The sequence below is a fragment of the Neophocaena asiaeorientalis genome, unplaced genomic scaffold, assembly GCF_003031525.2.
Source record: "Neophocaena asiaeorientalis asiaeorientalis breed wild unplaced genomic scaffold, Neophocaena_asiaeorientalis_V1.1 scaffold7, whole genome shotgun sequence".
Classification (NCBI taxonomy): Eukaryota; Metazoa; Chordata; class Mammalia; order Artiodactyla; family Phocoenidae; genus Neophocaena; species Neophocaena asiaeorientalis.
In genome coordinates, this window is record NW_020185337.1 from 1,175,072 (window position 1) to 1,190,928 (window position 15,857).

The window sequence follows — 15,857 nt, forward strand, 5'->3', positions numbered from 1 at the left end:
AAAAAAAAAAAAAAATCAACAGCCATGATAGGTGATCTGGGGAAAATCATTAAGAGCAATAGCCCCTGGGAGCACTTTTAAATTTAGGATAAAAGGCTCAGAGATGGGCTTCCCTGGTGGCGCAGTGGTTGAGGGTCCGCCTGCCGATGCAGGGGACGCGGGTTCGTGCCCCGGTCCGGGAGGATCCCACGTGCCGCGGAGCGGCTGGGCCCGTGAGCCATGGCCGCTGAGCCTGCGCGTCCCGAGCCTGTGCTCTGCAACGGGAGAGGCCACTTAAAAAAGGCTCAGATTCCACACGGTTCCTCATCATGTTGAATAACATGAACTGACAGTTGAGTCTTTTAACTCTATTTTTTGTCTATTACTCTATTAAAAGCAAAAGGCTTTAGTAATGGAAGACTTTTAGGAACAAAAGATTTGAAAAGAAAAACATATGCTTTTTTGTCTTTTATTTTAAATGGGGAAAATCTAACTTAAAATCTGTAGACTCATTCTTCTGTAAAGAAAATCCAACAATTTACATATTTATAATAAAAATGCATTCAATACATGCAGATTCTACTATACATATTCCATTCAATGTACATAACACTCCATACAACTACACAGACCAATCCGAAAGCATTCTAGATAGATTTTTTTATCTGGTCAGGCAGAAGCAAGTATGTATAAATTATATCCTTTTGGGAAAGAATTTTATTTACCAAAATAATAAGCATGCAAGTGATACAATGAAGGCTCCCTAGAAGCTCAGGAAAAGGAGAAACATGAATGATAAAGTGAGATATATGAAAGTCACAGCATCCCAATTTTGGAAATTTCTGAAGCACTAGGAAAAAGAGGAAATTTGTCAGCTCAACCTCAGTGCAGGTTGAAATGAATGAAATTCTGTCATAGCCTGAATTGCCACTGTTAGAGAGAATGGGAGAAAAGCTTTCTGTGGCTTGGGTTTTTATTATCGATGGGCAAATACCCAAATCATACAACAGCTCGTATTCATCTGTTAGCCAGCGCTCTCATTTCACAGGTGGCAGTCCTGGCTTTATAACAAAGACCTTGTTTTGACAGAAAACGTGAGTGCAATGCTTCATCCCGCTAAGTCATCCAAAGTAGGACTGGGATATACAACGTATGAGAGTGAATTAAATATTCAATTTATCCATACTTCACTAGACTCTAAACAAAGAGAAATCCACCCTCCAGAAAGAGCCTGTTTTGCAAAGTTCAATATTTGGTTTCTCCAAAGTCTGCTGGAATGGCTGCAAAGTGCCAGAGCCCTGCTTTTCCTTAGGAACTCTAAACAAGAGACCTTTGAGCTTTTGGTCAGGGGACCAAAATGGGGAGAGATTATCTTTCCTGAAGTTTAAAACAGAAACAACCTAAATATTACCAACAGGTGGATGAATAAGCAAAGTGCAGTATATCCATATAATGAAATACTACCCGGCGATAAAAAGCAATGAGCTAAGGCTACACCAACAAGATGAATCTCAGAAGCTAAACAAGGAGGCCAAACTCAAAAAACAACATACTGCATAATTCCATTCATATAAAATGCTTACAAAAAAAAAAGAACTAAAGTGATGAAAAGCAGCTCAGTAGTTGCCAAGGGTCAAGGAAGGAGTGGAGACTGACTGCAAAGGGGCGCAAAGGAATTTTGGGGGGAGAGAGAAATCTTCTATGATTGTGGTGGTAGTTACACAACTATACACACTTGTCAAAACTCATCAATTTGTACAGTTAAAATCAATGAATTTTACTCTAAGTAAATGATATCTTAATGACGCCAATTTTTAAACTGGAAGCCAACAAGACAACGGAAGATGGAAATATCTCACTAGTGCGTGAACAAGAAGCGATTAAGACGGGTTGTCCGACACTGCAGATTCTTCTACTGATTCTCATTTTAGCCCTGACTTTGTTTCAATGCAAGGGAGAAACATGTAAATAAAAAGGAAAACCCCACCCTGGCAGAGTAAATGAACAACTGAATCTCTGATGCATAGAATGTGCATTTTGCATTAATATATTTCATTCTACAAAACTTAACCATGCAGTAAGCATTTGAAACGACCCTTAGATTTTACATACCTATAGCCTCTCATGAATAAAATGATTCAATCATGTTACCTCGTGTTTCAACTGCACTGATGCATTTTCTAAGAATTGTGAATCCCATCTTATCCAACTGTGCACCTAAAAGAAACAGTCATAAAATATTAAAGGCACAATTAGTTACTCACAATCTCTTCCTTACAAAAATAGGAGAAAATTATTTAAATCCAATATAATTTTTATTTCACTCTTTAAAAAATGAAAGCTAAAGGCCACGCATTCCCTGTTTAAATAATGTAAATGAGAATTTCACATACTAAGAGGAGCATTTACTGGAATTTCAAGACATTTATTACCAACATATATAAATAAACTTGTAATTTAAACTAGGTTTTAAGTTAATAAATATAGTATTTTAAATAGTGGAAAAGAAAGTGACACAAATCTTTAGGGGAAGCTATCTAGAAATAGCATTTTGCCCAAATTCCAACAACCGCTCAGGTTTCTTTTTTAATTATATATATAAGTGAAAGTTTTTAAATTTCTTGACAAGCTGGAGAACACAAAACTGTTTTTTTTTTAACCTGGGGGAAAATTTTTTTAAATACTTTTAAAAAATAGTATTTGAGCCATCAGCTTGAAATTTTTTTCATATTTTATACCATGCCCTAAGCGTTTAATATTTTATTATTTTCATAATGAATTTAAAATAGATGATTTGTGTAGTAAAAATAGATTTTGTAAATATAATTTTATATTGTTTTCTAATATGGATACTTAACCATGATTAGGCTGACCTATTTGAATACCCTAATAAAAGGCAATTCTTGTTCCAAAAATGCAATCAGGGTAAGCGAATGCTTTATTCTGTATTTAGAACTCAGGAGCAGGAATACCAAATAACTCTGTTCTCAGAGGGGATAGCATGAACAAGTCATGAACATAAACTTTGCAGATTTAAAACTAAGCTCGGACAGCATTTTAAGGAGGAAAATTGGTCAGTGGTTTACCTTTTTCAGGATCCACTATTCACAACATTTATATAAAATGCAAGTGTTTCTTTCTGCTTAGCAAAACTACTTTTCCAAAACAAGGCATGTTTTCATTTTTCTATAAAAACAAAAAAAGAAAGGAAAAAGAGAAGGAAAGAGGGGAAAAGAGAAAGAGGGAAGAGAAAGAAAAGCAAAAGAAAGGACGAAGGGGAAGAAGAGGTACTTCAGTGACTGACAACCTTCCCGGCACCAGGTCAATTTCCAGTGGCAGGCTAAGTGATATGCACATCATGATCATGGGTATTTAACAATGTTTCCAAACTGTGGACATCTGACAAATGTAGCTTCATTCCTCCAAAGATATTAAAAGTAGATTCATAAAGAACCCAACAAATTTGATCACATTTTCACTTTATCTCAGTACAAATTAAGAGTACAGAGCTAGGGAGTACTTCCTTTTCCTCTAGTGCATGCAATGCAAGTGAAAATTATTGTCCTAGAATACCTGAACGTGTTTGGTTGTTGTTTGTTTTATTTTCTAAGGTGCAATGCTATACTATTTGTACAGCCCATACTCAAGAGACTTTAAGGATAAAGGATATTAAGGGTGGAGGTGTGAAGGGTTGAGAACAGAGGACCTGGTAAACAGTTCCTATCCACAGGAGTTTACAACTTAGGAAGCCGACAGATGCATAACTGAAACTCTTATGTATTCATTTGTGGCTATGAAAACAAATACCAAAGTGAATTACAGAGAAAGTTTTTTTCGGTTTTGTATAGGAAGACTGGAAAGAAAAACGCTCAGAGATGGGAAAGATCAAGGAGGGTTACAGCTGTCCAGGAAAATTTGAGGAGGTCCTCAATGAATAAGACATCTACTACATAGAGGACTAACACAGACAGGGTACAGAGAGTAAGCACCCAGCAACAGTTTGACATCAGTAATAAAAACGAAATAACTCATGAGAAAGGGAGACAACAGTCATTTTTATAAATTAGCACTTACTTCCTTCTGGTCTTGGGATGATGGCTCTATTAAAACTAGGGAAGAGCTAATAAAAGAGAAAAGGGGGAAACAATATTTTTAGCAAATCAATAAAAGTGCTTCTACTAGGCACACCTAGGGACTGTACACAAAATACACTGACATTGGTTAATCACCTATCATGCAAAGATAGGTAACAAAAAAGAGCACCCTGGGTCTCCTTTGTCTCTCCCTGAGATATTGCCAAAGTAGCAAAATTAAGATGAAGGGGCCAGGACTGAAAGTTCATGTAAATTTGAAATGCTCAAACGAACGGCTGCATTCTAATCAGTAAGCTCATTTTTTTCATCACTATTTCTAAAATCTGCTGTTTACATGACTCCTGCCCATAATTTTAATAACCACATCTGAAATATCAAGGTGATGATCCCAGGCTGCCTCAGAATTCTAGCGCTGTCCCGGTATTTGCAAGGCCCATACATCACCTGGAAAAAATACACAGTGCCTTAAGTGTCCCCTTGTAAACACATAGCTGAATATTTATTTTCTTTCTACATACTTGCCTTTGTCTGTATATCTTGAATTAATTACTTAGCTTTGTCACTCTAAAGGAGAGCGTATACGTCTTCAAGGTTACACTGCCTTTGGCAATAGACTTATTTCTTCATGACTTAGTCATGGGATCATTTTGCGATGCAAATAGGCAAACTCACTTTCTAAAGAACTTCTTGAATCTCCGGGGGGACAAGTCCCAGTCACTCCCTTGCCTGTACTAGAGACGATTCGGAAAACCTGTTTTGGATCTCAGCAACTGTCAATGCTGGAAGTACTCCTGACTCCCAGTTAAAATTTTCAAGGACAAATTAAGAGTAAATAGAAATAAAACCAAGGAGGCTAAATGCAGATCAAGTATAAGAAAATGATACACAATTCCAATCACTGCCTTTTTCCTCCAAGAATGATACCTTCTCCTATATAGGATTTATTTTTAAAAGATGTAATTTGGGCTTCCGTTTCTCAAACACCACATCAAGACTGCCACACGCGGTGCTGCCCAGCCTCTCTGCCTTATTTCCTGCACTCTCAGGGTGCTCCACTACCATCAGATAACAATATATTTTGCCCGTTTCAAAAGCTCTGTCCTGACACCTCTCTTTTTACTATATATGACCCCTCTTCCACTTGCAAATCATGCTCTTTCCTCTTTTTATTTTAAATCCTGCTGAAATGGCAAACGCTCTCCAGGTAAGCCCACCTGGTGCCTGCACTGGCGGTGTGTTCAGAGGCATAAGACTGTAAGCAGCATTGACTGAAATGGGTTCTCTGGTGTTTTCTATAATTATCCTCACTAAGTCCCCCATTCAATAGATGAACTATCCAATTCTCAGCTCCCAGATGCCACCAGTCCACTGAGAGGAAGGTAGTGCTTGAATAAAGCGGCAAACTGACTGAAGTCCTGTGCCTCTGGATCTCTAGCACTGCGTTTAATTTATTCCTCAAACCAATCTGAATACAGAGGCCCATTCACTACGGCTACGTGGTATTGCACACTGTGAATCATTAGGCTGAACCATAAATCGTCAAATGATGAAAAATAAGTACAGCCGTCACTTCTAATGCTGCCTGCACAGCCGCATATTTACGGTTCCATCTCCACTGAGATCAAACTGCAAGCATTTATTGTGGTCATCACCCAAAGTACTGTCACAGGTAGGAAAAAAGAAATTGAGGATTCAGATGACTTCCTCAAGCAAAGCAAATCCTAGCGGCAAAGTCAAGAAAAATCAAAAATAAAAACTAACGATATATCGGTCTCATGTGTGCTCCTGCTACCTCAAGCCGAATTTCTAGAATACCGAATGCTTCCGAGAGGAATTCAGACACCAGTTTCAGCAGGGGACTTTTTTCAAATACTATAAAGCAAAAACAACATGAAAACGAGCACAAGCCAACTCTACGGGATTTGAAATAAAACTCAACCACTGGTTATTCTTACAGCTTCTTTTCCACCCAGAGCTTCCAACCACTGCTTCCTCTCCTCTTCCGAAAACGCCTGCATGGTCAAAGAAACTCCAGGCCTGCAAGACACCAGGAACAGATCAGGTTACCCCTTGGCTGCTAAAAACAAACCTCCTTTTCTACTTTCTAATTTTTCATTGTGGTAATTGTTTCTTTTAAATGTTTAATTGTGATAAAATACACAGAACATAAAATATACCACCTTCACCATTTTTAACTACACAGTTGAGCAGTGTTGAGTCCAGTCTCCAGAATCCTTCATCTTGTAAAACTAAAACTCTGTACCCATGAAAAAGTCCCCATTCCCCCTCCTCACAGCCCCTGACAACCACCCTTCTACCTTCTGTCTCTGTGAATTTGATTACGTAACTCTTAGAAGTGGACTCATACAGTATTTGCCTTTTTTGTGACTTGCTTATTTCACTTAGTAAAGTATCCTCCATTTTCATCCATGCTATAGCATGTGTCAAAATTTCCTTCCTTTTTAAGGCTGAACAGAATTCCACTGTATGTACAGACCACATTTTGCTTATCCATTCATGCATCAATGGACATGTGGCTTGTTTCCACATGGCTACTGTAAACAATGCTGCTATCAACATAGGTGTACAAATATCTCCTTGAGACCCTGCTTCCAATTCTTTTGGGTATATACCCACAAGTGGAGTTGTCCAGCATGACATAATAAATATATGTCTGGTCTCTGACACTATTTCCTGGCACACAGCTCCTAAAAACCTTAGAATCTCTGCAATGATGTGTCATTTTGTATATTAATGAGCTGACGGGACTGGGGGGCTCCTGGAAAGTCTCAGGATGAGGGCCAGTTGCCAAGGGAACCAACCATGTGATTAGAGGATTAGAACTTTCAGCTCCACCCCACCCATATACCTCCCAGGAGTGGGGTAGGGCTGGAAATTGATTTCAAACACCAATGGCCAATGATTTAATCAATCATTCCTGCACAATGAAGCCTCCATAAAAATCCCTGGGGTTCAGAGAGCTTGCAGGCTGGTGAGCCCATGAAGATGCTGGAGGGACAGCACCTAGAGAAGACATGGGAGCTCCAAGCCCCTTCCTCCATACTTTGCCCTATACATCTCTTCATGAATCTCTTCGTCTGTTCCCATTAAAATATCCTTTGTAATAAATCAGCAACAGTAAGTAAACTGTTTTCCAGAGTTCTGTGAGGCATTCTACCAAATTATCAAACTCAAGGACAGGGTCATGGGAATGCCTGATTTATAACCAAAAGCACAGTTGACAACCTGGACTTGTAACTGGCATCTGAAGCGGTAGGGGGCAGTCTTGAGCCCTTGATCCGTTGGGTCTTCATGAACTCTACTTAGTGTCAAAACTGAGTTCAATCATAGGACACTTGGTCTCCACAGAGAACTGGAGAATTGCTTAGTGCAGAGAAACCCACACCATTCTGAGTACAGAAGTGTCCCGTGAGTAGGGAGAAATAGTTTTGTCTCACAAGAGGGGTCAAATGTAATTTTTTTTTTTTTAATGTTGCTCATTCCCACTAACAATGCACAGGGTTCCAATTTCTCCATATCTTTCTTCACCAACACTTGTAATTTTCTCTCTTTTTTTTTTTTGAAAGTAGCCATTCTAATAGGTGTGGGGTGGTAGTAATGATTAATTTTTATTTATAAAAGAGATACATGTTTATTGTTACCCAGGCATGGGCAGCGTGAAAGCAGAAAATCATCTTTCACCCCATCCCGATTCCACTTCCAAGAAGATAGCGCTGTTAACTGTTTAGGGTGTTTCCTCTGTATTTTCTTAGAGCTCTGGGTTGGTCCTCAGGGCCAAATGCCCATCTTTCTCAGTTCAGTTTATTTGGATATTTAGAGTCTTCCAGAAAACTCATCATATTGGGAAGGAGTCCTAGGTAGAAAAGCCATTAATAATTCCTCTTAACAAAGGAGGAACAATAACAAATTCCTCTTTGTTTCTCCAATGAAACAAATTTTGTATATTTGATCAAAAGTATTAAAAATGAACCTCTCTGGCAAGGGATGAAAAGGTAGAATATTCCAAACCACAGACAACTGGAAATGAAAATAGATGGTTGAAATGGAAAGTAAACATCCATTCTCCTTTGATACTGAATGTACTTTTTTTTTTTTTTTTTTTTTTTTTTTTGCGGTACGCGGGCCTCCCACCGCTGCGGCGTCTCCCGCTGCGGAGCACAGGCTCCGGACGCAAAGGCCCAGCGGCCATGGCCCACAGGCCCAGCTGCTCCGCGGCATGCGGGATCCTCCCGGACCGGGGCACGAATCCGTTATCTCCCGCACCGGCAGGCGTACTCTCAACCACTGCGCCACCAGGGAAGCCCCTGAATATACTTTTTAAAGTTAACACTCCTGTAACAGTACTTCACCTCATTTTCAAGTATTGGGTCATCTCTTACAAGTAAAGCAAGCTGCAAGAATCAAGTGCAATTCAATAATCGCTACAATTTTTATAAAGTACTATAAAGCATGCAGCACTCCAAAAGCATCATGCCAAATACAAATATGTGAGGCCCCCAATGTTCACACCCACAGGCGTTAGGTTTTCTCCCCACATGATGGTTATAAAGCCTGAGAAGTTATGTGCTTCAAGTTCACTACCAAGTAACTATAGCTGCAACTGATAGTCTCTTGTCTTCAAGAGTCTCTTGTCTCCATTTTCTCCAGACTATGAATATTGTGGGGAAAAAAAATCACTTGTAATCCCCCAACCCCACTCCTGAACAGCAAAACGGCTCTTTACTGTCTACCCTAAACATTTCAGCGTTGGCCCGGCTTTGCCATCACCTTGGCACTATGGAGCTCACAACCAAGAGCTCTTGCTCTTCTATGCTCTTCTATGCACAGCATCCTTCTGGAGCAAGAATCGAGGCAAGATGCCCAGAAAACCAGGCTGTTTTAAGAAGTGCCTCGAATGGGACGTGAAGATTTTGGCCCTTATTCTTAGTAACCCACACTGGGCTCAGGAGAGTTAATTAAAATTGTGAGGGAAAACTTCAGATGGCAGGCATGTTTTTCTTTACGTCGGTTAAGTGATAAAACAATATTTACACACAGGGGTCTCAGGTCTGCATGACTGCTCCATTCTTGTAAAGGAGAAAAAATAGCTAAAGACCTCTCCCAAAAGTATATGGAATGGATTCAAACACTTAATATGTAACTAAGTGAACTGAAGTACAAAATGGACAGTAAGAGGCTACAGCAAATATATAACAGAAAGTTAACAGCTTTTCTAATCCAGGAATGGCAAAACCAGCAGAGAAAAACGGGACCCCGGGTTAAAAATGGCAAAGTCTGTCACGGGAATACAAACATGGGGTTTACAAACATTCAGTTCAACAACCATTGAAATATTATCTGTTGTGCTTTAGGTCTTGTACCAGAGGGTCAGGAATTATTAAATATCTCGCTACCTGCTAGGCACTGGGCTCAGCATACAGCTCACAAAGGGCTGACTATCTAGCAGAGAAAGTGAAAGGTAAACAAAGTGCAAATAACCAATTAGTTACAAGTATACAGAGCACTGCCAGGGAGTCAGGTAAGTGTAAATGAGTGAAACCAGCTACCTAGAAGGAAGACAGGAAATGAGCAGGACATCAGGAGATGCGTGTCCACATATAAAAGCTTTCAGTTTCAAATATGCTAAATCATTGTGGTCTAGGAGACTTGTCGGTGAGCTAATTCCGCTGCCAGTCTCTTTGGGCAACTTCAGGATTTCAAGGTACTATGGAGATAGAAAAGGAAAGCCTGGCCTAACCCTGGAAGTTAGGCATCCCTGGGGAAGCGACATTTAATCTGAGGCTTTAAGGATAAATGAGCCATGCAGGAGAAATAGGGCCAGAGTCGTCCCCTAGACCAAAGAGGCACCTAGGAGGAAAGAGCGCACTTTCATGGAGCTGGGATCAGCTTCATCACAGGTCCTACAAACCAGCTGGACCAGCAACATGATGGAAAGCTGGAGATGCAGCCCGGGGTCCCGCCACAAAGGGCCTCCTTGGCCATGCTAAGGGTTTGCTTATCCTAAATGTCACTGAAAGTTTTTAGTAGGGGGTTAACATGATCAGATTAAAGATGTACGTGAACACTGGCTGCTGCTGGGCAGAAAACAGACTGAACAGGGGTGCGTGCAAAGATTTGTTAGAAGACTCGGAGGATAAGACAGAGTGACCAAGATGAAGGAAAAACAAATGAATGGACCTGGGAAATAGTCATGAGGTGCTACTACGTACTATGGGCAACAAAATAATGAGTAAGAAAGCTGTCACTCCAAGAATAAAGAATAAAAGACAGATCATTTACAATATAACATCAATAACTAGTTAAGGGATTCGTTGAGAGCCAAAAACAACTGTAGCAAATAAGGACTTACTATACTTATAATACTCAAAATCAGACACCGAACCTGATGAAATTTCGTGCTTTCTAGTTTCTTTTTGTTTTCCCCCTAAGGTTTTCCATCCATACTCGAGGGGAGATAATATTTACTACCAGTATACGGTTGGATATTCTTTTTTTTTCAATATTCATTTATTTATTTTCCTTTTTTATTTTTATTTTTGGCTGTGTCAGGTCTTAGTTGTGGCATGCAGAATCTTCATTGGGGCACACGGGTTTCTCTCCAGTTGTGGCGTGCGGGTTTTCTCTCTCTAGTTGTGGCGTGTGGGTTTTCTCTCCCTAGTTGAGGCACGCGAGCTCAACAGTTGTGGCGTGCTGGCTTAGCTGCCCCACAGTATATAAGATCTTAGTTCCCCGACCAGGGATCGAACCCACATCCCCTGCATTGGAAGGCGGATTCTTTACCACTGGACCACCAGGGAAGTCCCTGGTTGGATACTCTTAACTAAGTTGTACATAGAGCAGCAGATAAGAGAAATAATGACCGGTTCTGATAACTTGGAAGACAAGACAAAAGTGTTGAATGATGAAGAGTCATGAACTAGAATTACAGATAGTAAAGTAAGGACAAGAGCAATTGTCAGGTTTCAGATGAAACAGCCATATTACACCTGGATAGAAATCCAACGTGGCATAAAAACTAAAGCATTATTCTACTCCTTGCCCCCGAGGCGTGATGCCTCAGACTTGAGCCCCCTAGCCCTTTGAGGGATACGGCGGAGGACAAACCAACCAACCTGCTGCAGGATAAGAGACTCAGTAGAAATCTATCACCTACGAGGAAAGAATTCTACTTCTGTTCCCATTTTGACAAATAATAACACGGTAACTCACAACAATTCCAGTTTGGAGAATTAATTCATCACACTGTAGTGATCCCTTGGAACACTTCACACTTGCCACATGTTACTTAAAGGGATCAGTCACCAGTATTACAGAAAGCTGGGCCCCATCCTTACACACACGCTGCCCACAGCCATCCTCTATAAGCCCCTACCTCTAAATAAAACATCGTGCACTAAAACACATTTCAACCATTTGAAATTGCTCAAGTTTCTTCCCCTTTTTAAATAATCAACTGCTAGGAAATCATTAAGCCAAACTGAGACTTAAGGACACACTTTAAACTACAGTATTAATAGCATCTCATCCTTAAACCATAAAAATTCTCCAGTTTTTGAAACAAAGACATGTTTTATTAATAAGATTTAATGGACGTGTAGAACAACATGGTGACCACCAGGCTAGTGAAGAACAGAAAATTTTACAACCATGTGCTGGATTATTCACATTTACATAAAGAAAGAAATAGCAATGATCTCTTTCGTTTCACCGAGTAGCTAAGGGAAAAACATTAGCAACTCCCCAGAAGCTAGAACCAGGATTGAGAACGTTCTAATTTGGGGTTCTTGGAGCAGATACTGCTGCAATGCGTTACACGGGTCCAGCTGAGGACGGCGCCTCCTCTTCTTCCTTCATCAAATAGTCATCTCGACCAAACTAACATCGGGTACGGGCTGTGTATCACACACTGTGCTAAGCTCTGGATAATCCTGCGTGCATAGCAAGGCAAAGAGGATTCCTGGCATACAAAGGCAACGGGATAAACTTCACAAAGGAAAAGTGGACCAGACGAAAGAGAGCACTTGGCCGGGACAGTCTGTCCTTACTTAAAACCAAAATTAGTATCTGTAGAGCACAAGGTTGAGAACTGAAATCTGAAGTAACAGGTTAAACAGGTTCTTATTCTTAAATCAGCACCTCAATCTCGTTTCATTCATTCATTCAAAACAGTATGGACGGGCTTCCCCAGAGGCGCAGTGGTTGAGAGTCCGCCTGCCGATGCAGGGGACACAGGTTCGTGCCCCGGTCCGGGAAGATCCCACATGCCGCGGAGCGGCTGGGCCCGTGAGCCATGGCGGCTGAGCCTGCGCGTCCGGAGCCTGTGCTCCGCAACAGTAAAAGCCACAACAGTGAGAGGCCCGCGTACCGCAACAAAACAAAACAAAACAGTATGGACTATTACGCATCAGACACTACCCAAGGCAGATGCGTGAGAAACAGTTTTAGGAAACTAGTATCTATCTGTATTCTATGTTTGACCCCATATCTATTAATTCTCTTTCAACTGCATTTTTTATAGTGCTCTCGAAGCATGTGGAAGACATGCATTTTCCTTAGATTCTACATGGCAGATCAATGAGCCCATATATTAAGAAAATATACAACAAGAGCAGAGAGAAACATTCACAAGACATTTATGAGATGTCAATTGACATTATTGTAAATGGAGAAATTAAGAGGAAAAACTAAGAAGCAGCTACCCAAATTTATGACGGTAACAAATCGGGAATATTCTAATGCTTTTCTAAGAGGAATGTTGAAAAGGAAGAGGGGAAAAAAAAATAACCCAGCACATTACAAGTCCTGCACTAAATTATACTCTAAGGGGAAAGTGCCAAAGCCAAGTAAAACACTTTTTAAAGTTTTAGAAATGTAGCAGTCATAATTAGCTTCTCATAAGGGTTGCTGGAAAATTTTTTTAAATACATACATTTTTTCTTGAGATAATTAAAGCATGTTACCTGATCTTACTAAGGGGGAAGACTTTATAACTTCTTTCTTCTGTCCACTAAGAAGTTGTTTCAAATAGAACAAGTAAGCAATGATAGAGTCACAAGGATTGTTTTCTCCAGTAAAAGTGAATTCAACCCATTAATCGCTAGAGAACAGCTGCGTAGAAGTTGTTAAGACAACATCATCCTCACCTTAAGAACATGAACAAGATGGAGAACCTATAAAATCACAGTTTTGTTTTGCTTTATTTTAAATAACCATCTGATGGGACTTCCCTGGTGGTGCAGTGGTTAAGACTCCATGCTTCCAATGCAGGGACGTGGGTTGCATCCCTGGTCGGGGAACTAAGATCCCACATGCCGCACGGCGCAGCAAGTAGGTAAAGTAAAGTAAAGTGAAGAACCATATGAGAACTGAAAATGCAAAAATCCCTAGTTAACTAAAATGCAGGAAGTAACAAGTCCTTTCTGGAGAGAAGGCACGTGCGCACATACAGCTGTTTTCATCCTTTGCGAAGCAGTAGGACAAAGAGGCAGCCACCAGAGATGAGGAAAGCAGGATTTTAACAAAGTTTTAAAGGTAGAGTATGAGCTGGTGTGATGGTTTAAATCCTTAGAAGACACAGACACGAAGAGAATGTGAACCCACCCTCTCACTCCTTCCCGCAGCGTTTCCCCAGGTGCTCAGGGGCAGTCTGAGAGCAGAGCTGAAAGAGATGTGTCCGCTAAGACTGAGGGGCAGGGCGGGAGAGCTTCCGGAGAGGCTTCAGATAGCATCCTCAAATCACAGGAAGCCCGTGACTAACAGAATCTAACTAAAGTAACAACAATGCCCAATCTCAGCTCAACCGCCAACTGACCTGACAGCCCTACGCTAGGAGCCTGATGGGAAAATGGGCATGTCCTTTACCAGATATGAATATTACTTACCTTAGTCTCTACTACTCTCTTACAATCCCTGGTATTCAACCAGAAAATTACAAGGCATGCAAAGAAGCAAAGAAATGTAACCCAACATCAAGAGAGGAAGTAGTCAAGAGAACCAGACCCAGAAATAGCCCAGGTATGGCTGGGGGAGGGGCAGAGGGAGGGGAACTGAAACCTAAAAACAACAGTAAATATGTTAAAGGATCCATGGCAAAAGGCGGCCGACACACATAAACTGATGGGAATTTCAGCAAAGAGATGGAAACTATTAAAAAGACACAAATGGATATGCAAGAAATGAAAAATAAGTGATGAAGAGTTCAGGAACACAACTTCCACATGCAAAGCAACCAAACCCAAGTCTATATCCCCAACTGCCCCCTTTACCTAACTCACACATCCAGCCAATATTCCCCCCCCCGCCCCCCGCTCTAAAATCACCCCCAGGCCAGATACCAGACAACTGAAAACCACGCCTACAGCCTAGAGCTCACCAGTGTTACTCAGAGTAGCTAATCCTATGCTTTCTCCCCTTCTCTGCCTTACAGAAACCCCAGTAAAAGCTCTAGTCTAGGATTTCCCCTCACTCCTTCCTGACTCCTGACCAAAACCTGGTGTATCCCCACATGGCCCTATGTGGCATGGTGTGCCCTCTTCTCTTGGAAAGTGTAAGGAATAAAATTCTCTTCCAGTGGCATTAGCCTCTACATGACATCACTCAGCCACCTCTGTAAATTAAAATCCTGCAGGTATAACTGAAACCAGTATCAAATGATCTAACATAATGCATTTAGAGTTCCAGAACGTGAAGAAAGAGAAAAGGGGGCAAACGAAGCATATGAGGAGATAATGGCTAAAATTTTCTGAAACTGAGAAGAATTATCAACTCCCACATCCAAGAACTTCCATGAACCCCAAGCAAGGTAAAACAAAGAAAACCCCATTTAGGCACCTCATGAAAAGAAAACCTTGAAAGCAGCAAAAGAAAGAGATGACATACAAGAGAACAGTAAGAAAGATAGATGACCTGTCATGAGAAAAAAAAAGTGGACCCTTAAGAAAACAGAAATGACTTCTTAGAAGTGCTGGGGGAAGAAAAAAACTATCAATCCAGAGTCCTACATCCATCAAAAATGAAGGTAAAAGAAAGACATTTTCAGGTAGACAAAACATGAAAGAATTCTCTAGCAGATCTGCATTACAAGAAATGCTCAAATTAAATTAGCCTAAGGAACTTAAGGGAAATAGCACAAGATAGAAACTTAGTTCTGCAGAAAAGAATGAAGAAAATCAGAATGGATAAATATTTGATATTAAAAGACATGAGGGACTGCCCTGGTGGTCCAGTGGGTAAGACTCTGCATTCTCAATGCAGGCAGCCCAGGTTCGATCCCTGGTCTGGGAACTAGATCCTGCATGCATGCCACAGCTAAGAGTCCACAGGCCGCAACTAAGAGCCCACATGCTGCAACTAAAGAAAAAACATACTGCATGCCGCAACTAAGACCAGGAACAGCCAAAATAAATAAATAAATAAATATTTTAAAAACAAAAGATGAAACCACACACACACACACCCATATATACGTAAATAAAACATTAAATTTTTTAAAAGAGTACTGATTATTAATTTCATAAAGTAAAACTAGTAACGTATTGTTGGACTCAGTATATGTAGAATTAAAGTCTATAAAACAAGGGCACAGAGGGCAAAAGGGTGGTATTTGGAAGTCTACTGTTGTAAGTTTATATTGTTTATGGAAAGGTAAAAATATGGTAATTTTAAAATGCACCTTATACTCTGTAGGACAACTACTAAAAAATGCACATACAAAGAGGCATAACTAAAAATCATACAGAGGAGATAAATCATAGAGGAGATAAA

The 15,857-nt window shown here is 40.4% G+C and overlaps 1 protein-coding gene across 5 annotated transcripts in view; it reads right to left on the minus strand.

Moving 5' to 3' along the window:
* Positions 1-15,857, minus strand: part of ARHGAP10 (Rho GTPase activating protein 10) — a 321,959-nt gene that overhangs the window by 152,103 nt on the left and 153,999 nt on the right. For all 5 annotated transcript variants that reach the window (XR_003002000.1, XM_024736121.1, XM_024736122.1 and 2 more), the window contains exons 11-13: positions 6,029-6,110; positions 4,054-4,099; positions 2,131-2,196 (exon numbers count right to left, since the gene is read on the minus strand). Coding sequence is in view for 4 of the 5 variants with exons in the window: in XM_024736121.1 (XP_024591889.1) it covers positions 2,131-2,196; positions 4,054-4,099; positions 6,029-6,110 (194 nt within the window). In the remaining variant the exon portion in view is untranslated. The remainder of the gene's footprint in view (positions 1-2,130; positions 2,197-4,053; positions 4,100-6,028; positions 6,111-15,857) is intronic.